The sequence below is a fragment of the Harpia harpyja genome, chromosome 1 (assembly GCF_026419915.1).
Source record: "Harpia harpyja isolate bHarHar1 chromosome 1, bHarHar1 primary haplotype, whole genome shotgun sequence".
Taxonomy (NCBI): domain Eukaryota; kingdom Metazoa; phylum Chordata; class Aves; order Accipitriformes; family Accipitridae; genus Harpia; species Harpia harpyja.
This window is the reverse complement of record NC_068940.1, coordinates 82,980,917-83,002,627: the sequence shown is the minus strand read 5'-3', so window position 1 is coordinate 83,002,627 and position 21,711 is coordinate 82,980,917. Positions and strand designations below refer to the sequence as shown.

General features: G+C 41.5%; 1 protein-coding gene across 5 annotated transcripts; it reads right to left on the bottom strand.

Moving 5' to 3' along the window:
• Window positions 1–6,735: 6,735 nt before the first annotated feature.
• LOC128148468 (1-aminocyclopropane-1-carboxylate synthase-like protein 1) lies at window positions 6,736–21,207 on the bottom strand. 5 transcript variants are annotated; one of them, XM_052802326.1, is made up of 15 exons: window positions 21,025–21,207; window positions 20,787–20,846; window positions 19,297–19,367; window positions 18,413–18,482; window positions 18,023–18,089; window positions 16,387–16,484; window positions 15,560–15,637; window positions 13,964–14,002; window positions 12,785–12,885; window positions 10,939–11,025; window positions 9,681–9,726; window positions 8,954–9,095; window positions 8,726–8,868; window positions 8,415–8,568; window positions 6,736–7,710 (listed from the first exon to the last, which is right to left on the bottom strand). In XM_052802326.1, the coding sequence occupies exons 1-15, from the start codon at window positions 21,190–21,192 to the stop codon at window positions 7,541–7,543; spliced, it is 1,494 nt and encodes a 497-aa protein (XP_052658286.1). In that variant the 5' UTR covers window positions 21,193–21,207; the 3' UTR covers window positions 6,736–7,540. The 5 variants fall into 5 exon arrangements, 4 of the variants coding, with proteins under 4 accessions (XP_052658286.1, XP_052658295.1, XP_052658311.1 ...); XR_008237294.1 differs by having other exon boundaries at window positions 7,492–7,710; window positions 8,722–8,868; XM_052802335.1 differs by lacking the exon at window positions 13,964–14,002.
• Between the last annotated feature and the right edge of the window lie 504 nt (window positions 21,208–21,711).

Sequence of the window (21,711 nt, the reverse complement as noted above, 5' to 3'; positions counted from 1 at the left end):
TGGGGTGTGTGGGGTGTGCATGTGCCTTTATTGGAAAACCTAAAATTGGAGCAGCTGGTGAGTCGGGGAGGCCTCTGGTCTGGGATGGGGTATCAGTTAAGTGGGGGGCCCATGCTGGTACAACCAGGGTATCCCGTAAATGTGGGGAGCATGAGGGATAAGCGTGTGAGCGCCATGTGTTTTGCTAGCGAGCACCAAGCTGGGCCGGCCAGTGAGTCAGGGACCCGTGGGCTGGCAAGGGGGCCCAGGATCTGGTTGGGGTGGCAGGCAGGCGAAGAGGCCATGCTTGAGGATCTGCGAATGTGCGTATGGTTGTGAACCTGGAGAGTGTCGTGTGTGCTTGCGCTAGTCACCTCCTGTCTCTGCCAGCCCCGGAGGAGGAAGGGACTTGGTTGCCCATGTATATGTTTCACGTGAGTCCTGCATGCGGGTACTGTTGAAGGCAGCACCTTGCCTGTGGCAGTGTGTGTGACTAGTCGTGTCAGCGTCCTCTGTGCTTGTGTAGGGTTGTCCATGTGTCTCTGTGATCCATGCTCAGTTTTGCTACTGGTTGAACCTGGAAACAGGATAGCGACTGCCATGTCCCCCAGCCTGGGCAGAGGCCCCGGGTCCCCAGGCTGGGGTCCAGCCACCAGGCCAGAGAGGTCCTGGGTCGGAGCAGCTGGAAGAGACAGCCGAGCTCCTTGCATCACTTTTGACGTACTGTCACGGGGAAAAAACTCAGGATATTAAATACAGGCCACAGTTAAGCAAGGATGGTTGGAAATGCCCAAAGCGGGTGGGAATTTAACAATTTTCCATTCAGTGAAAGGTGCTCTAAATGTTCTAGCATCTGACTTTCTCAGCCAAACCGCTGAGGTCTAGGGAAGTGGCAGCAATGACTCAATTATCCCTTCATTAGGGAGGCCCGCTGTAGGGGGGCTGGTTAAGTATTAATATCAAAATCAACCCCTCCACAGACAGCTAGACATCCAGAGCACATTTCTGAATATGCCAGGGACTATGTTTTTAATTAATACTGGATCATTGCTTACCTTAACTAGTGAACCACCACATCAGAAAAAGGAACAAATAAACTTTTCAGGGGTAGGAGAGGCTGAGGGATATGGGTGGCAAGAATTTGACCAACTCACACTTGAAGGATGAAGACAAAGGACAGAATCATAGAATAGTTTGTGTTGGAAAGGACGTTTAAAGGTCACCTAGTCCACCCCACCCCCCCCCCCCCGTCACAACTTGCCATGTAACATAAAATCCCCATGGGCTTTTAGGGATACATGGACAACTTTCTGTGAAGGATGTACAAAGAGGATTTGCCAATAAAGGGGGTGGGAAATGGGAAATGGACAAATGCACAATTTTTACAACTGGGGCTGGAGAGTAGTGCATATGGAACTGAGTAATACACAGAGAAATCTATACACCAAATCAATCAAAATTCATAACAAAACATCCTCAGAATTGGGCTTGAAAAATCTGGGTAGGGGTGGGAAATTTGTGGGAGGAGTACCCCTTAGAACCACCTGAACTTTCCTGTACCAAAACAATATGTGCTGGAGAATGGTTTGCATTTGGGCAATGGCTTTGTTGGGAGGGGAATGCTACCGTCCTCTGCCAAAACATGACTATTATGCAAACACAACTAATAAATGTGTGGCTCCGTAGGCTCCTTCTAAAATGAGGCTAGAGTTCCCCTCTTGCTGCTGTGGCATGCCACATGACAATCACCTCATTCATCCTGGCAAAACCTGGCTGCACACAAAAACCAGGAGCTGGCCCCTACCGTTTGAACTTAGCCGTAGGTATCCAATACTAGCCTTGCTTTGAGGTAAAGCAGCCTTCAACTTCAGGTAATGCAGTTTTCAACTTTACACTGAATATTATACAAGAAGCAAAGATCACATTTATTGTGGTTGGTGATATATTGTATATTATGATTAGTAAAGCCTTAATGGCCTTACAGAACTGAGAACAAAAATATCAATAGATGTAGTACTGTAGTTTCAACTGCTCTTTACATTTATTGAATTAGAAAGATCAGACAAATAAATTGTAGTTTTAATCTATTAACACACAGATAGTTAGTACATCTCTTAGCTAACAGAGTACATCTCTCCAAAATTATGAAAGATGAACATGATGCCCCAAGCAGAAATACTTTCACAATAATTAATAGTTGTTAATAGTTATTCTTGTTTGCTCCCCACCACAGAGTCTCGCAATCATTTTCAACAGCATTTTGTATTTGGCAATTGTCTCTCTTTCACCCACACAGTCACAGTTACCTTCAGGAAGATTACATGAATCTCTTGGTTCAACCCTTCTAGTTGGTGATTCTAATGCTGGCTCTTGGGGAATATCTGCTTGCTGACTGACTCCTTTATTCTTGCATTTGGCTTACAGCTCCAGTGAGGTTATTTTTCTCTGGTAACTTCCTTTTTGATAACTTCAGTCTCTTCAGTGACAATAACAACTTCTTCATGGACAACGTCTCGAGGTGGTTCATGCATCTTGATGAAATGCTGCAGTACTTTGATGTCTGTTTAATGAAACAGAAGTATAATTAGAATCTAGCTGTGGATAGAAAGATTGTTTTTACCTGCAAACATCAAGATTATACTGTGCTGGGCATTGTCCCTTTAGCTGACTCAGAACAGTAAACCCAGGCATCTGTTTCCTTACATATGGCAATTCGGGCTCCTTCAAAATCTTCTGAACTCTTTCATTTAGGGAGAACAAAGGAGTGTTCCTCTTTCCTCAAGAAACAGTTTAGGTTTTCTTTAGGGGCAAAGCTACTTTCAGAAGTTCCTGCTGCCCTCCTACACAATCTGTGTTCGTGGTCCTTCTGTCCACTTCTTTCCTGAAGATCATCACCTCTCTGCCTTTGTCAATGTAATGTGCCTTTCTGCAAACTGGTTCTGTTAACTGATCCAGGTTCTAAACAAACACACAATTTTTTTTTTCTTAACACAAATCTTTCTCTAGGACACATCAGTAGGAACATTTATTTTTGTCTTCAGAAGGTCAAATTTGGATAATCCTTTTCAATGTATGTACAAGCACTACATATCCCAATTCTGTTGATCTATGAAAGCTTTACAAACAGAATAGCAAAACACAAGACCCCAGAGATTGTATCAAGGGAGTACTTCAGAGGAGTAAAAAGTTGCTCTATGTTTTTGTTTCCATGGGCACCCTCCAGTTACTATTATGAAACAGGGATTATTGGCTCAATAATTAACTCATTGATTTACAGATAAAGGGTGCAACACATCTGGGTGCACTTTTAATATGAGGAAATGCTACGTTATAGCTTTCAGATTACTTGCTAAAGGTACAAAGTTAAGGTAGTTTCACTTTGGTGTGCCAGTCAATAACTTCAGTGAGTAGAGGATGTGGGGAGGAGAAAGAAAACTAAAAGAAAACTTCCTACTGTCTGATGCTCTGCATATGAGTTACACTTGCAAAAACCAAAGGAGAATATTCTGCTCCCAAAAAGAGCATCTAACAGGGCTACTGACAACCAGGATCGTGAGAAAATAGCAACGGGTTGTTTTAATCTATACAGAAGGAGAGGTAATTGATTTTAGGGATAGCAAGGGATTACTCAGCCAATAATTAGCCACCTTGTCAAAGTTATCTGGTAAAACCATGGATTATGCCAGATTCAGAGTCCTGTACAAGTGTATGTACATAGTATCCTACACAATCAATGATCCCTTTCTTTCTAAGATCACATTTGGATAAAATCATGCTGCAAGTCTGCTTGTGGCAATGAATCTGAAATATGTAAGCAGAATTTGGGAACCTCTTCTCTCTGAAGGCTAGATTTCAGTAGGCTATTAAGAATTAAAGCAAAGATACCCTGTCCTGTTAATCAACATGCCTTTCTTGAGAGTACCTATTTCCCAAATTACAGGAATCCGAATATGGAATTTTCCAATTACCTCTCCTCAAGGAGTCAGGACATGGCAGAGTGAAAATATCATTTTGCTTGTTTACAGAGGAACGGGGGGGTTTTGCATCTTGCATACGAAGGTAGAATGTCAGGAGATCTTCCCTCTGTCGTCTTTTGGTGGGGTGCTGCTTCTGCCAGGATCTTGCTGACTCATCTTCTGTCTCACTGATTGTCGTTATGTGCTGGGTTGTTTTTTCCACGTATTTCTCACCTTTCAAAATGTCACAAAACAATTAGTGACTATTAACTTCAAAATGAGAATTGACTGAAGACAGCATAATGAATGGCCAAGGGAAAGCTTTGTCAATATTTCTCAAGAAACAAGGTGCTCTCTGGTGATCTCTATGCACCTATTGGTTCAGTGCTGAATGCGTAAGCTAGCTGTAAAGTCTGACTGCACAAAGTAGTCAGGGCATAAGTGTTTAAAAATTAAATACACATTCAACAGAACACCATCAAAAGTTATAAGTAAATATCAGCTAGTAAAGCTTATTGAAAAACTTACCTATGTTCATCTTTTGCATACAACCAAAAGTGGGATGGTTGTATGGTGTGTGAGAAAGGCGAGTTTTGCGTCAGGAGGATCAGTAGTTTTTCATGGTGCTGATCCTAATAACTCCTGTTTCACTATTCCTGCTTTCTTAGATCTTTGTTTCTAAACTGCTTAGTAGTAGACTGCTGCTAGGCAAGATAAAAGATTTGTCCCCTTCTCTTCATGAGAAGCTGATCACAAGCTGTGGAGGAAATGGAAGTAGATGCTGCATTTATTGTTGGCTGAAACAAAACCAAAAGCAACTTCTTACCTGCAGAACTTGCAGAGCCTGACTGCGGCTTAACTGCTCCCTTGGTGAGATAAGTGGAAACGTTATGTTGAACCTTAACATATCCATGCAAGGCTATACATAGAAACAAATACTGTGGGATAATAACAGGAATGCATATTGCGATATACTCCCTCTGTAGGCTTCCAAGTCAAGCTTAACCTGTTTGTAATGTCCTACAGCTCACCCTGAATGAGTTGAGACTGTTAGAAAAGGAACTGACAAGTTCACCTCAGCTTTTAGTGAGCAACAATATTTTTGAGCAACTCATTGCAGTACTTCCAGGTAGAAACAAGTAACAATGTCTCTTGTAGAAAATTAGTGTAACAAAACTCAGTGCAAGATCTGGGGAAAATCTATTTAACAAATCTCTTAACAAATTGGTTTTACACACTCACATTAATGCCATAAAGGAATGGCGTGTGTGACGTGCTGGCTTGTTGCCATCCTCCTCTCGTAAAGCACAGGGCCCGCCACCGAGGAGCCGTCGGTGCTATGGTCTTGCCAGCGCGCCCACCACCTGGGCTTGCCCCGCTCCCTGGTCTGACTGACTGGGAGCAGCGTCCATCATTATCGATGCAGGTCATGCCCTTCACTCGTGTTCTGCTGTTTCCGGCACACACACTGCCATCCACAGCAACCCTCGCTTTTCTGTTACAAATCTCTACATTATCTCTTTCCCCAATGCTCAGAAGCAGAGTTTCAGATTAATGTAAGAACAGACGTATTGGGGTAAACCTAAATTCTGTGTAGTAGCCCACCTCCATTAACAGCCAAATCCCAACTTAAAATGCCTCAGGGAAGGGAATTAAGACCTGGGCGATCACATGTTACTTCCCGAAACACTCTTGTAGTTCAGAGGTGCATGTTTAGGACTCCTCAGTAGACTGAACCGACTTTCCTAGTTCTGCTGTATCCTTTTTGATACAAGGGGACCTGAACTGCACGTAACCTTCAACAGCACACATGCAGGAAGTGTGGATTTTTTTATAATGACAGAATACTTTCTGAAGCCGTCTATTTCTTCTCTAGTAATTTCTAACATTCAAATTCCTCTTAACAATCCCCCGTTTCATGGGGGATCATTACTGAAGAGTAATGATCGTTAGACCCTATCACATCGCTTTTCCTTTCATCCACAGTTAATTTCATCTGCCAAGTGCAGTCAGCAAGTTTTCTGAAGGTCTTCTATTGTGTTTTATTACCAACCTTTGTTTTTACAGGCCTGAAAAGCTTACTCATTAGGTTTTTTTGCTGTTGGTGCTGTTTCACTCTTCAGTCCCTGTCAAGATCAGATGAGTACGTTAAACACCACAGGCCTCTCTACACAGCAGTAGTGTGACACATCTGGAGTGCCGGGGCCCAGTGTTCTGGGCTCTCCAGTACAAGAAAGACATGGACATACTGGAACAAGTCCAGCGAAGGGCCTCAACAATGATTAAGGGACTCGAGCATCTGAAATATGAGGGCAAGAGCTGGGACTGTTCAGCCTGGAATACAGAAGACTCAGGGGGGATCTTATCAGTGTGTATAAATCCTGGACAAGATGGTGTAAGGAAGATGCAGCCAGGCTCTTCTGGGTGTCCAGTGACAGGACAAGAGGCAATGGGCACAAAATGAGAAAAGGAAGATAAGAAACATAAGAAAACACTTTTTAGTAAAAAAGAGTGATTGACCTCTGGAACAAGCTGCTGAGAGAGCCTGTGGAGTCTCCATCCTTGGAGATACTCAAAACCCAACCAGACCCAGTCCTGGTCAGCCTGCTCTGGCTAACCCTGCCCCACACAGGGGCATTGGACTATACGACCTCCAGAGGTGCCTTCCAGCCTTGACTATTCCATGATTCTATGAGCTTTAAAAATTGCTGTGTGGCACATTATTTATCTTTATGTTATTAGCCTGAACAGTGTAAGGTTGCCAAGTTTAAATGCCATGAAAAACAGGTCAAAGGCCATGTTACTATCAGGAGCACAAATTCCAAGTTTATTAGGGATCCACAGTGAGACAATCCTCCTACTGAGCCTCTACAACAGCAGTCTGTTAATTTTGCAGTTCTAGTTTTCTCTCACCAAACCTTAATAACGGAGCAAATGGTGAATTACTTCTGCAAATACTTTAAAACCCCAACAAATCAAAACCAAAGCAAAAAAGTCCCCATACAACTCTGCCAAACGAGTATACATTACAGACCTTCAAGGGTTTTTTATAGTTAATGTATGAAAACACTATCCAATGAATACAGGCACACAGAAATAATCTGAAAGGCAGCCCAGAAGCCAAAAATCTAAATGCTTCTCAGTACTCACTTAGCATGCATATACAGAAAAGTTTACACTTAGAGAGAGATCGTGAATATACAAAAACATTTTGCCAGCTACAGTACTTTCTGTATTCTGATTAAAATATACAGTACATAATATATAGTAATATGCATAACCATTTTACCAGTGTTTTCAAAATTTAATAATTGAACAACTGTGCAAGTATATATTAAGACTCACTGATTTTACTGACACATAGTACACTTGAAATGGAGTAAACCCAAGTGCTGTGCTTAACAGAGGCTAATTTCACAATATCCAGGAGGTCTGCTTTCCTTAAAATTCAACATTAGCAAGTCCACTTGCAAGATTATTAATGCCAGGTCACAGCGAAGTGAGAGTGTTATGCACGGTTACAGCCAAAAATACTGAAGTCACACACACCTTTAGTAAAAACAAGCACGTTAAACTATATCGAGTCATTAAATGCATATATGATTTTAATAAACAAGTATATTTTTTAGCTGGGAGACATCTTTTCCTCGTGTGTTTGAAGGTTTGCCTGAAGAATCTTTTTCTGGATTGCATAAAGCATCTGCAGTAGAAGATGTGTTGTTTGTGACTGGTTCAGCAGCGTAACTGTGCAACATTTTCTCAAGTCTCTGAATACCTGTAGAAAGGAAATAGAGAGGGAAATACTGACTGGACGTATGGGAAAAAAATTCACCACGAGAGTGATTAAACACTGAAACAGGTTCTTCGGGGAGGTTGCGTAATCTCAATCTTTAGACAGTCTCAAAACTTGACTGAATAAGGCCCTGAGCAACCTGCTCTCTGACTTAGAAACTGGCCCTGCCTTGAGCAGGAAGTTGTACTAGATGACCCAAGAGTTCCCTTTCAATGTACATTTTTCTGTAACTCTATATGCTCTATATGCTTCACAAACATGCACTTTGCCAACAGTATAAAGCATTCATTCAAGTTTAAGTATTTTACAGCATAGGAGATGGATACTTCATATCCAACATGAGCCACATAAAACTGAAGGATGGTGGGGAATTCCCACATGTTATAAAGCATAATTTGAAAGAGTAAAAATCCCTTCACACAAAATTTGGTTCCTTACTTCTGATAGAGTAAAAATAAATTTAAAAATTAAATTCTGAAAGCTTTAGTGGTTTAACATAATCCAATGTAAGTGCTTTGTAACCAATGCTCTGGGCCAGTCTAATATTTCTCAGTTCATACAAACACTAAAAATGCCCCTCACAAGCTGAGAGAGAATAATTAGGTTTGAACTCATTATTTGTAATGTTAACGTTTCTTAAAACTTGCATGCTACTATATGCCATATTAGAAGTAAAGCCCACTTACACAAGTAAATCTTATCTACAGAATTGGAGAAAACCAGTCTAAACCATCCAGGTTCATAACAATAAAAAGCTTTTCCAGGACTAATCAGGAGTTTTTTATCAAGGAGCTTCTGCCATAATTCAAGTTCAGCTTCAAATGTCTGTGATTTTAAGAACTAAAAGAAGAAAATAATTTTGTATTAAAGGTTGAACAAGCATATAAAGTCATTGAAAGGATTTTCCAGGACTTTGATAAGTGTGTAACAACATGCACAAGTAATTTTTACACTTCCAAGTTTTACATTCCCACCCCTTTTCAAACTTCTTACATACTTTTCTGAAGTCCGCCCATACATAGAGTCCACCCGAACTTTTGAGCACGGGTATTCCAACATCTGCAAGCCCATCCACAAGAATATTCTGCGCTTCTTTAAGTCGCTTTTTGTTGGTGGGAAAAAACACATTATCCAACCAATCTATCAAAACAAGAAAAATATAATTTTTTCCACCTGCAATGGAAAAATAAAACAGTTCAATGGAAATATTTCTAGTGTGGCTAACCTCTGTCCCTAAGGAATTGACTGAGAACATGCTGAACAGGTCCAGGACAGCTATGGAAGACAGCCAGTTGATTCACAGCTTTCCGAATTTCATGATTTCTGGTGTACAATACTCCAACTCTGATACCACTCATACCAAAATCCTTGGAAGACAAAAAGAAGAGAGCGAGGTGCAATTTTACTTTATGTTTGTGCTTTGTCAAGCCACCGAGTCTAGAGTCATTGTGATGTGTGTAGGAAAAAAACCCACCTGGAGTAAATTCTCAACATTGCCAAATGGAGTCCCAAGCTTGCTAAAAAAAAGCCAGCAACTTCTAAACAACCTTATGGCAGGGAGGTCAGTGGCTTTAACAGAGTTGCTTTACAGCCAACTGAAAACATGCTTGGCTTATACCCTTGGGCTCTCCCCATTATACCCTACTACTGTTTCCAAGCAGTCATCAGTTTACTGTTCCCTCCAAGAAAACAAAAGGCAAAATGCTACAGATCTGAAATGTGCTTTCATGTTTCAATGCCTTTAACACATCTGCATTAACTGTTGCTGTCAAGTAGATGCCAAATTAAACTCTGAACTTTAACAAATTTTACACTACCAAAGAAGAAAGCAAATTAATAAACAAACAGAAACTCAGTTTGGCACCTATAACACAAATTATGTCAGGATAGCCCAAGTAATTTTTGTGGAGAAATATCTTAAATTAAAACACAAACATAGTATTTTGACCTACCTTGCTAAAACCCCACATAAAATGTGTCCGTTCTGGATCTGGTAAACTGAATGAGAAAAGAGGAAGACAAGAACTGTTGCTACAGAACAAGTTATGCAGGTTACAAAAATGGTTACATTTTAAAAATTGTAGTAATTTCTTAGTAAAATTGGTATTTAATCCTTTAAAGTGACATGACATTTTCTCAGAGATCTTTTAACAAAACATTACCCTATGACACTGATCTCCCAAGTGTGTGCTGAGGCACTGATTTAAAAAAAAAACAACAAACCAAACAGAAATGATGTGCACTAAGATGTAATGGTCCAGTTAAAATTCCCAGATCCCTGCTGCATAGTCAGTGATCGCACACATATTAAAACAAAAGCAGTTTTTCCACAAGTGATGTACAACTGCTCTTGTACTTGATGGACAAGAATTGTTTGCTCAGCTATGCTGTATTTCAGGCTAGGGAAGGGAGAAGTGAACACTTAGGGCATGCACTTACATAGTGCGGTGCAACTAAACAAAATACACCTCAGTGTACCGCTGAAGATGATGGTTTTTTTCTCCTTTGGGCGATTTGTGTAAGTAAGGCCAAAGCTGGAAATTTCCATCTTCAGCCTAATGGAGCTGGGTGAACTTTCACAGTAACAAGAGTATTTTTTTTAGGCTTCATATGTGGTTCATGATCTTGTTTGGGTGAGGGCTCACTGGGCTTGGTTGTACCTGGATGGACTTGGAAATTTCCCATCAGTATGAAACTTATGCAGTTATACAAAGAAAATCACATACTTTTGGGGAAACAAGTTTTGTTAGTCGGATACCAATAGGTTTAAATATTCTTGAAACATTTATTCTTTTCATCACCTGTTAGGAAACTAAGAGCCCAACAGCATACTAGTCAGGAAGGAGACTCATTATAGCAGGTAACTTGCACAAACTTAGGGAACTTCATTACCATTACAGTGAGAATCTTACACGCAGGCTGTGTGACAGGTAACAACAAAGAAAAGCAAAATGGCAAAATAACTAAGGGCTCTGTCAATTTTTATTGTTATTACTGTATCATAGACATTAGCTGGAAGCAAGAGATCTGCCATTTAAAGTTGTCTATGAAGAAGTTCTCTTGTATTAACTAGTCTCATGGTTGCAGACTTGGATATGAGTTAGTTCAAACTATACCAGTTATACTAGCTAACCAGAAGATTGAAAAAAATGGCATGGGTTCTATTTAGGATTAAATATCTTCTAATCCCTGCTAAGAAATCACACTTACCAATCTAAGCTAAGAACACTGGTGAAGGTGGTATCATCGTAAACAGACAGCATGTATATTTCATCCATTATTACATGCAATTCATATCTATGTATAGAAAAATACAGGCATATTAACATATTTTAAAGAAATATATTTGCGTATATATATCTCTCTATAATCTTAACTACTGCCATGGCAAAGTATCCATAAGCATGCCCATTTGCTATTATATTCCCCCTACAAATTTTACACAAAGAGGTCCCAAGGTTTTAAGGTCACAAGGCGTACTGTGAACACTTGTGTGTCACCAACTTCTATTTATACATATTCTGTATTTCTCAGCAGCAATAACATTCCATATATGTGAAACAAAACCCAACTGCATGCTCAATCCGATGGTTCTCTGGAATGTGCATGGTCCTACCCAACTCTTATTTAAAGTTTAAAATGAACACAGCAATTTATTATAAACCCCTTTACCTTGCAAGATTTGTTCAGTGAGACTTGAAGCCAAATGCAGATGTTGGATTTAAAAAAAGACTTGTCATGCACTTACAATAACTCTCTGATACACCCTTGCTGAGAAAACCACAGTAAACAGAAAGCCATGTTATCATACTTGATACCAGCAAGCCATGCACATACTTAGAAACACTGAAAAAATTGCAGAATGGTTTTCAACACCCAAGTAGTACAGTTACCCTCTTCTAAGAAAACCTCATTTAATCTGATTGCTGACTTCTGTATTTTGTTTTAAAAGGAAGTTTGGTTTCAGAACAGTTTTTACATTAAAAATAGAATTATTGTTTCTAATCCTTATCCTCTAACATTATTTCAGTACCAACTTAAGTTGGTTGCATCCTGAAGTCCACGGGGCATGCTGAGAAGAGATACATTTGCCTTTCTAAAAACTTGGTAACTGGAAGTAGCGTGCTGAATTCCACCAACCTCCACTGTTGTTTCCATGAAAAGAAAATCATGCCAAAAATGCAGGAATGATGTGTTATTCCATTTGAAATTTAAATAAAGCAGAAGTATTCTTTGGTAATTAATGAACAATTAATACCAACCTACTTTATTTGAGATTGTCAGAAACTAAGCATTGTTAACATTCAAAGTGTGTACAGGATTTTGCAGTCATTCTTTGGCAGAAGCTCATTGAAATAAAGGAATACATCTTTTCCTAAAAAAATATAGATGCTTTTCAAAAGGAAGTGTTTTTCTCCATCAGTACCCACAGGATTCAGGAGACTGTTAGAGCTTAGAACATGAACTCTGAGCTGGGTAAGGACAAAAGAAGGCAAATGGGGATGAGACATTTCAGAAGTATCTTCCTTTGATGGAAAGTGAATTGCTTGCACGTCTTGAGCTAAATAGGTATAAAAGATGCTACAAAACTTCAGACTGTTGATTTACTCCTTGCCAATTCAATTTCTTTCCCTCAATATCAAATGTTAAGATTTTCTTATTTTGATAATGTTTCAAATGACAGTGCTGGCCATGTTTACTACTATTGCAAAGGACTGATAATCACCGGTTGTCATTTTTCTGAGCCATGCATCAAAGCAGGTGAATAAAGAAAGATTGTTAGGCAAACAAAAAGCTTTTTAACCACACATAAAAGAAAAAAAATCCCAACAGTACTTCATTCAGAAAGACATTGTTGGATCCCAGGTTAAGCAATTTATTCTAGTGTTCCCAGAAAGGCCAAGTAACAAGGATAGTTACACAAGAAACATGATCAGGACCCTGTCCACCACCTCCTCCGAACATGTACAGGCGATCACCAAAGGTGATTTTTCATCACTGCTATATTGCATTAACAGAAAAATAAATACCAAACAAATAGCACTAGGGCTCAAACCTGTGCGCAAACTCTAGACATTCTTTCAGTAACTGTGCTGGGTAAATGTCCCCTAACGGATTGTGGGGGTTGATCAGGATTAATGCTCTGACTCGGATGCCCTGAAAAAGAAAAACTGATAGTTGGAGACACCAACAACGTCAAAGCAATGACTAGCGAAGATGCCATGAAGAAGTTTGTGAACCTTCAGTGAAAAGCAGCTTTTGAAAATTATTTAATTACATAGTGTAATTACTATACAGACTAAGGTTCCAGCTACTGACCTTCCATAATTTATCCCCTACCACCCCAAAAAACATACTAAATAGTTTATTTGAAACACCCACTGATATCGACAGGCAAGATAATGGTGTCGTAGGGATTAATTACAGATTAACATTCTACAGGCATACTTCCAACATAATTTCCCAGGACTGAACAAAGTTACTGTTGATAAACATGGGAAAGCTGAACAGAAATTGGACTTTGAGATCTAATAACCTGCCGAGTAATGAATTTTTCAGTGTTGCTTGTTTCTTTAAACAAGTAATAGAATCTGCAGAAAACTGAAAATTTAATTACTCGGTGTTCTATGAGATGTGCAGAGCTCTTGGGCAAATAATTACTTTTTAATTATATTTATCAACAGTGCAGAATTTCTGTTACAGAATTTATCTCTCTACAGAAGCTAAATATTCTACTAAGAAGAGTCCCACATGATCAAAATAGATTACAAGTACAAACATAACCAGTCTTTTTTAACTTTAATTTTTCAGAAAATCATCTATTTTCTGTTTACTAAAAAAATCCTTAATGTACATTAACATAAGCTATATGCAGCAAATGTATTTTGATTGTACACAATCAAACAGTGCAATGACTACAGCAGGAACTTTCAAGACTTGAAACACATCAACATAAGGAGTTGCCTTATTACTTTGTGTTTGGGATAAACTTGAAATGAAATTATTATTTTTTGTTTCCACGTCTTTAAGTTTTAGAAAACCTCACCCACTGCAAATTCTCACTCCACCCGAGCTTCCTCCAAAGGAGATTACTTGCAAAGACCAGCTCCCAAGGAACTCCAGGAAATCAAGTTCAGTGATGAGGAAGCCCTGGTATTTGCTTTCTCTGCCAAGTGCAGTTTGTTTGAACATTAATGGGTACCGTGAGCAAGAACTTCACAAGAAATGAACTTCCAGTGTATTGCCTTTCATTCCAGCTACAGGAAGCAACTACCTGAAAACACGGTAAGATGCAAATACTAAGCACAAACAGCTGTTCCACAAGTACTCCTTGCACAATAGCATATTTAGTGTATTTGACATCTGACGTGTATTAAGCAGAAGATGCTGAATGAGGCTTTATTGTTCATAGGAACAGCTGCTGTGGGACAGCAGTTTCTCAATTGCTGTTCTAGTCTAGTTCCTCCAGCCATTTATGATACTACATGTATCCAAAGCAGATGTTTATAATATTATTCGTGAGAACAGTTTCAGCTCTAGAAGGCTGACAAACACATGCAGATCTCTAAAGAGTTAATCCGGTCTGTGATCCAGCGCCTTGCCCAGCCAGTTCATGTCCTGACAGCCACAGTAACACAGCAGGGATGCTAGCTGCCTCCCTCTGCTAGGATCCAGTGAGAAGTGTCTGAGTGCTTGGGCTCACATGGGCTGGCAAAGGCACAGGCAGATGACACAGACATACAGATGGCGTCTAAACATAGGCACCATGCTGATCAAGCAATTAGCGAACTAGGACAACTTCAACATAGCTATATAAAAAAAAAAAAGTTATGCACACATTTGTGTGTATCCAAAATACCCCCTTCTTTATATGTGACCTTACTTGTAACTGACCTTTCTAAAAGTGACCTCCCTTGTAACTATATGGTTTACCTACTGTTAAACCTTGTTTTCTACCCTTGAAGAGGACACGAGAAGTCTATCACGCTTCATGTTTTGAAGTCACTGGCATCGTCACCACATCTTTGGTAAAGTGTTTTACTATTCAGACTGTGCCTCCTCCGCTGGATCTTTTCATGGAAGAGCACAAACAGTTAAGTGTAAGTGCCTTTATAATCTTCCATTAAGTGAGTGGCTTATGAATATCAAGACAGTTAAGAATAGGAAACATTTTAGCCTGAAATACTGGTGAGCACTATTTTGCGGACACTCACAAACCCAAACATTTCCACAGGGAAGAAAAGCAGTTCCAAAGACAGAGAGGAATGTGCAAAAAACCCCTGTATGTGACAAGTAATAATATCCTCATTTATGCAATCCTGATCAGAATAAAATCACTGAACATGCGAAGTATTTTGAACTAATGAAGTTTCCTAAACTCTGGAAAAATTACATTTGTAGTTTTTTGTTTGCTAGCAATTCCTTGTTAGCTGGAACTCAGAAGAACCCTCTTCAAAATCACATTAGACATGTTTCTTTAATTAACTGAGTGGGTCCTTACAGTAGCATATTCTCTCTTCTGAGGGTCAGAACAATAGCTTGTTTACGACACTTTGAATTCCATTAAAATCTACAGGGAAGAAACTTGATCTTGAAACACAAGTTAAGATCTGTTCTTCATAAAACAGAGTCAGGGAGTTTCTCTGCATTTTGTTACAGTGCCCAGATTACAAAATCAATTCAACTCTTGTTGCCAGAGTTGGACCCACCTCAGTCACAAGACTGAAAATCTGCAGAGGTGAAACTATACAAGTGCTTCAGTGCTGAGAACATATGCTGCTTACAAAATAACTAGGAAAACGTGAAAATCAGAAATCAATGTTATTGATACCTGCTTTTTAGCACTCTGTAATGCAGCTTCTAATTTTTCAACTGTTAACTGGAAAGGGTGACCTTCTTCGTCAGTCACCTACAGAAGATAAAAAATCAGCAAGAATAAAAAGATATAAAGTACATTAAAAAAAAAAAAAGACAGTGAAAAAACACTCCCACCTAGTCAAAATACAATTGCTACTGGCTTTTATAAAATAAAAAAGTTAAACAAAAGAAGTTTCTCATGGCACTAGTTCAAGGAGGGAAAACAGCAGTCTGACAATACTGTTATCTCCTCAGAATCTGAAACTAAGATCAGTCTTTTCTATATAATTCAATTATTTTGTTTTTAAATGTTGCTCTTACTCAAGACTATGCTATCAGTGACTTACAGAAGAACTTGTGTTCCTGAAAGATCACATTTTCTTTTCCTCTGACGGTATGATTTGGTCTTATAAAAGATGCTATCCCCCTTTGACTTGCCTCACAGAAAACTGAGCTTTCAAAGGGGGAACCAATGTTCCACAGCTTCTGTGGTAGATACATCTTTCAGTGCTTAAGGGGAAAAATCTGCAATCCAAATTTACTCATAGTAGGAGTGACAGACTTAGAACTCACAAATTATAATTCAGCATGTCAGTGCAGAAGAGTGTCTGCACAGAATGAACATAATCCTGCACATCAGATGACACCAGCCTCCTATCATGCTGCAGTCTGAGAAAAAGACAGGCTGTCTCTAAAAGTGCTAGACTGGTCCTGTCTCTTTACTTGGACTTGTGTTTTCAGGTTTTTTTGATTGTTCCCTGTGAAATGTCTGTTGAAGCATGTGAATAACAAAAGCTTTACCTCACTGGACAAGGGCACGTGAACAGGCTGTATTCCACCATATAGCCATGTTTTCGAATTTATACCACCATAGTATGGAGCTGGAATAAGATATCCATCTAAAAACATTAGAAAATGAAAGGAACACTTCTCATGAGCAATTATTTCATTACAGTCTAATAGACTAAACTGACAATCTAAGAATTTGACATCTGATTTAATCTCACATTTATGCCTTCACTATAGCCTAAAACAATATTTAAACAAAACTGAAAATTTCGCATAGATCAGTCAACCTGAATTCTCTCCCAATTTTCTTCCTTAGCATTCGCAATAGCAGATTTGAAACTCATAAATTTTCAGTAAAAGGGAATGGACCTGATCAATTAGTTGTTTTATTTATTTAAATAATAATGACAAATGACGATCGTGCTCTCAATATTTTGCTAATGCTCTGTTACCATTGCTTTTTCATCAGGAAGTGCTCCAAACCTCAACTACTTCTTTCTGGTTGCCAGAGTGCTATCTTGCAGCCAAGGAGCCTACACCACTGTGGAACTTGCTTCCCTCCTCATTTTTTTCTGCTGTGAAGTAGCCCCAGGTTAGTGTTCTCCTGGAGATGCTCCAAAAGCTCTGTGTGACAGGGTTTCAGAGGGGACAGAGTGGGCTTCCTATGTTAGCCAAGGGGTAAAAAGGAGCCTGTCAGTGTTCAAGCGGGAGAGTTCCTGTTAAAACTGTGCAAATACAACAAAATCTGAACATATTAAAATAGCCACAGATACAAGTTGCCTTCAGTAAACATCATCATTTAAAGCTAAACAAAACTCACTGGTTTCACAGCACTTTTGCCACTGATTCGCTGAAGTCATTGCACCACATTACTCCACATCCCTCCACCCACCTCCCTAGGGCTCTTGGTGCCAGTAACAGGGTGTTATGGGGGCGGCACAGCCCCCTGCACTGGAGGTCACGTAAGTCATCCTGCTCACCTTCCTTCCCTGGCAGGTCTTCGTGGATTTCCCCATTCTCAGCTATACTGCATGACTATGCTGCTTTCCTCATCCCAAACCAGAGAAGAAAACATTTTCCCTTGCTGAGCTCTCTTTTTCCTCCTACTGTCTACCTCTGCTGTGAGCAGACTGTTTCCAGGGACTCTGCTCCTTCTGCTTTGCATTCCCACCTCTGCTTCTTCCTCACCACCACCCTTGTTTGACCGGGAATCCCTCTTTTGCTGCAGCTCTGTTCCCCTGTCCCAGATTCCTTCTACGTGTTTTCCTTACCCAGTTACCCAAATTTTCTCTGGGTCCCAGATTTCAACGCAGTCCACCTCCCTCCCTGTGTGCCTATGCCCTCCAGCTTCCATCATAACTTTTCAAAACACACTGCACTCTCTTGATACCCTTCTCCTCTTCCTGTAACTCTTAAAAAACTATAGATTGCATTCCAGAAAGTGAGTGGACTTGCTGATACCTCAAATATTTTCCACCGTTCTAGAAATAGAGGCATTATTTCAAAGATGCTCTCCCAGTGACAAAGAAATACCATGGTTTTGCTTCATTCAGGCAGTTAGAGTAACAGCAGGCTGTCAGAAGTCACAATACGATTATACTCACGGCTAACAAATGTTCTTAAGTAAAATAATTAGGTTTTTACTCACCACCAGGGTCACATAATACAGTTGACAGAGTAGCAAAAACAGCGCAACAGCCATTCATAACAGTTATCTGAAAGAAGTAGTACAAACTTTGATTTAGCAATGAAATATTTAGCAGAAATACCAGCACTTGTTTAAATTCATAAATTCATAAATATCAGCACTAGTTTAAATTCAAAAAAATGGTGAAAAAGCCACACTACTACACCTATAACACTAGTCCTTGAGTGTTACACCTTGCCCACTTTTTCAAATGGAAAATTAACACTAGTAAGGCTTTTGCAAATCTTGCACATATCCCTCCTGTAGTATCTTGCTGACATTTGTGTTCAGATTTATTCATCTTTATCAGTTTAAGAAAAAAAAGATGCGAAGATAGAGCACTTGTCTTACATGTTCCGGATTCAGTGCTTTTGCAGCTCTGGCATAGTCAGTCAGAAATTTGGCAATTTCTTCTCTGAAGCTAAAATACAGAATTGAAGTCAAATATGCAATCACGTATTTCTCAGGAAAAAAAAGCACAAAATACACACAGAAGAATGAAGCTTACCAAAACCAGAACAAATGCATTAATTCATTCTGTTATGAAAGCCCTGAAGATTTTGATTAAATAATATTTCCTCAGATATCCAGTGTGCTATATTTTGTGAGACAGAAGCACAGAGAAGCCGTTACCTTGAATAACAGTGACTGTGACTCAACTATTATTGCTGTACACTGGAAAAATGAGAAAATAAAGCATCTTTGAGCCCGAGTGGGATCTGTTTTTGGAGAAAAGACAAGAATTTGGGTACCAGAAACAGTGAAACCTGAGTCAGTGACAATTCTTTAGATCAAGACAGGCTTTCAGCCCGAGTGAAGGCGATGGTGGAGTTCCTATCGATCTTCAGGGAGCCAGTATCTCACCCCTACTCTTCACAGCCCCCAGAGTTTCAGTTTATCCCTCACCAAGACTAGAAGAAATCATTCCAGGAACGATTCACCACAGCTCTGGAGGAAACGTCAATACATGCTCTCCTGCTTGCCAGCAAGCCCCCAGATCTTTGACCTTTGGCATTCCGGGTCTCTGTGGCACATTGAGGGTGGGGAGAAAACCAGAACAAATATCCCAAAAAGTAACTCCTGCACAGGCACCCAAAACCCTGCCAGCATGCAGGTAACAGTAACACACCTATCCTTTGGGCTTATCAAAAGAATGAAACCACACGCAGCTTCACACGAGCCACAACTAGCACTGACAACAAGCAACGTGACAAATAGGAAAATAAACTTCGCACCTTCTAGTACCTTGCGTATCAGAATACTGGAAAAGATGAGGCTCCAGATAATTCATGTCAGGTCTTGTGAGCTGGTGACATGAAAGAGAGATACTGTAGAACACAGCGTTCATGGGAGTTTCTGTTCTGCTGTAGCAGAGTAAAACTTTATTATCTAAAAAAACCCCACCATTATGGAAAAGCAGAATATAAAAATTCACGAGTTACAAACTTTGCCCTTCTCTTTTTTAGTTTTAAGATATTAGAAAACAACTTTAAAACATCATCAAAATGAAGGAAGGAAATAAATAATGAAAGAATTATTTATTGGATTATTCTGTCATATATTAAAACAATTCCTGAATAACACATCGAGGAAAAGCATCCCAGCTGTACCTAAGAGATTATGCAGCTACTTCTGAGATATATCAAAGCTCAAACAATGCTTGCAGTATTTATGATATCAGCTTTTAATTCACGTCAACTTTGATTAGCTTCTCAACCAACAGAAGTGACAGCAACCCCATCCATTACAGAAGAAAACCAGCTGTATTACCAGCAGTGGCTTTCTTGCTCTCAAAGCAGGTGCCTCCCCTGGGAACTGGCTCAGTCCTATATTCATTGTGACATCGATTTTGGTTTATTCCTAAGAAAAAAAAATACTCTCCAACTGCCAACACATCAGCTAACCAATCTGTACATGGAGTTGATGCCCGATTCTCCAACACAAGCATTGCAAACACACTAGCAGTTGCACTAGTCCAAATTCATTACCTCATGGAAGTAGGAAGGAGAAGCAAGAGGTAATTGGCAAGCTGCAGAAGCTGGCCTGGCAACTTGATCTTTATTTTGTTAACACATAAGCGGAACACCATGCTTTCCAGCAGATGAACTAGAATTAACAACTCTGGGGAAAATACTGCCTTTAAAGAACGTGCAATTTCCCCATAGTTGCGTTTCAGAGACTGGCTCGTACTTCGGTGCACAGCAGCCTAACGTTTAGGTTGTAGCTTTCAGTTGCTCAAAGCCTGAATTCCATGTATGGAGCATTTTCAGTCAGAGTTTTGGCTTTGCCACCAGACAAGCGAGCATCTTACCCGGCGACGGTTTTCCCCTCTGAAAATACACTCCTTCCTGAAAGCTAGCATTCCAAAGCAGTATTTTCTGCCAAAAGGGGAACAGACTCTTGGCTCAGTTCCGTTTGGAGTACATGCTCAATCAAACGTGAGTGAAGTTCAGGCAAAACCAAAACTGTTCTGGTTTTCAACCAGAGGCAAGTTTTCAGGGTAAGTATTGCGTGGCAAATTACTTCCAGGTGTGCAACTGGAGCAGTACATATGAACACAGAAAGCCTGCGTCCTTGTGAAAGCCGCTAGTCACGGCACGGTCAGTGCCCTACCGACCCGACGTGTGTTACTCTGCCTAGGCTGAACTGTTAATCGGAAACTTCCCAAGTGCGAAGGACGAAGTGGCAGTTAAATCCCAGTTAGTCAGAAGGCAGCAACACTTACTCTCTCCTCTAGTAAGTCAAAGCAAAGCTTGTTCTCACTCGTCCCCAAATTCAGGATGCCCTGGAAGAGATGGCAGGTGTTCAGTGGCGCAGGAGGAGGACAGCACCCGCCGGGTTCTCGTTCCGCCTCCGCCACGAGCTCCGCTTTGCGAGCCCACCGGGGCAAACCCGCCGCCCAGGGCCACCGGGCGGCCGGCAGCTTTCCGGCACGGAGCCGCGGGCCCGGCCGCTCCCCGCACCTGCGGATTCAGCTCCCGATCGAAAGGGTCGGCGACGTAGAGGGCGAAGCCCGCGTCCAGCAGCCCCGGGGCGCCGCCGGCGATGCGGGCGCCGCGGGCCGAGAGGGCCGGCGCCGGGGCCGGGGGTGCCGCGGCAGCCCCGGCAGGCAGGCTCCCGCCGCCGCTCATCCCCCGCCCGCCGCGGGCTCCGCAGGGGTCCGGCGGGCCCCCGCCGTGCCGTGCCGTCCCGTCCCGTCCCGCCCCGCCGGGGGCCGCCCGCCAGCCCCGCGGCGAGGGGCGGGGACGCGGACCCGCGTGTGCCGGGCGGCGGGCTCTGCCCGGGGAAGGAGCGGCGGCACCGGGCCGGGCGGGGGGGGCTTCCCGCGCCGCTTGTGGCGGCTCCCTGCCGCCGCTCGCTCGGCGGGGCGGGCGGGCGGACTCTCCCTTGTGCCCGGCTCTTGGGACGCTCTCCAGGGCTGCGAAGGCGCCCTGGCAGCGCCGCCGGCCTCCCGCACCGGCTGCCGGCAGGGAGAAGGGAGCTCCGTGCGTCTAATGCCACCCGCAGCAGAGTGCCCCGGTCCCTCTTTTAGCAAGAGTTCTGCTCCGGCCCCACGGTCTTCACCAAGACGTGGCTCGGTGAGCGGGATTCGCAGCACCGGGGCAGCTGGTCGGGAAGGACGCGGAGATCTGCTCACCCGGACGCGGGAG

Coding starts and splice junctions, on each gene's coding strand:
- LOC128148468 (XM_052802326.1), bottom strand. CDS start 21,192: ATGAGCGGCGGCGGGAGCCTGCCTGCCGGGGCTGCCGCGGCACCCCCG. Junction 11,026..12,784: donor TGTCTAGAGTTTGCGCACAG/GTTTGAGCCCTA, acceptor TTCTATACATAG/ATATGAATTGCATGTAATAA. Junction 8,569..8,725: donor TATGGGCGGACTTCAGAAAA/GTATGTAAGAAG, acceptor TTCTTCTTTTAG/TTCTTAAAATCACAGACATT.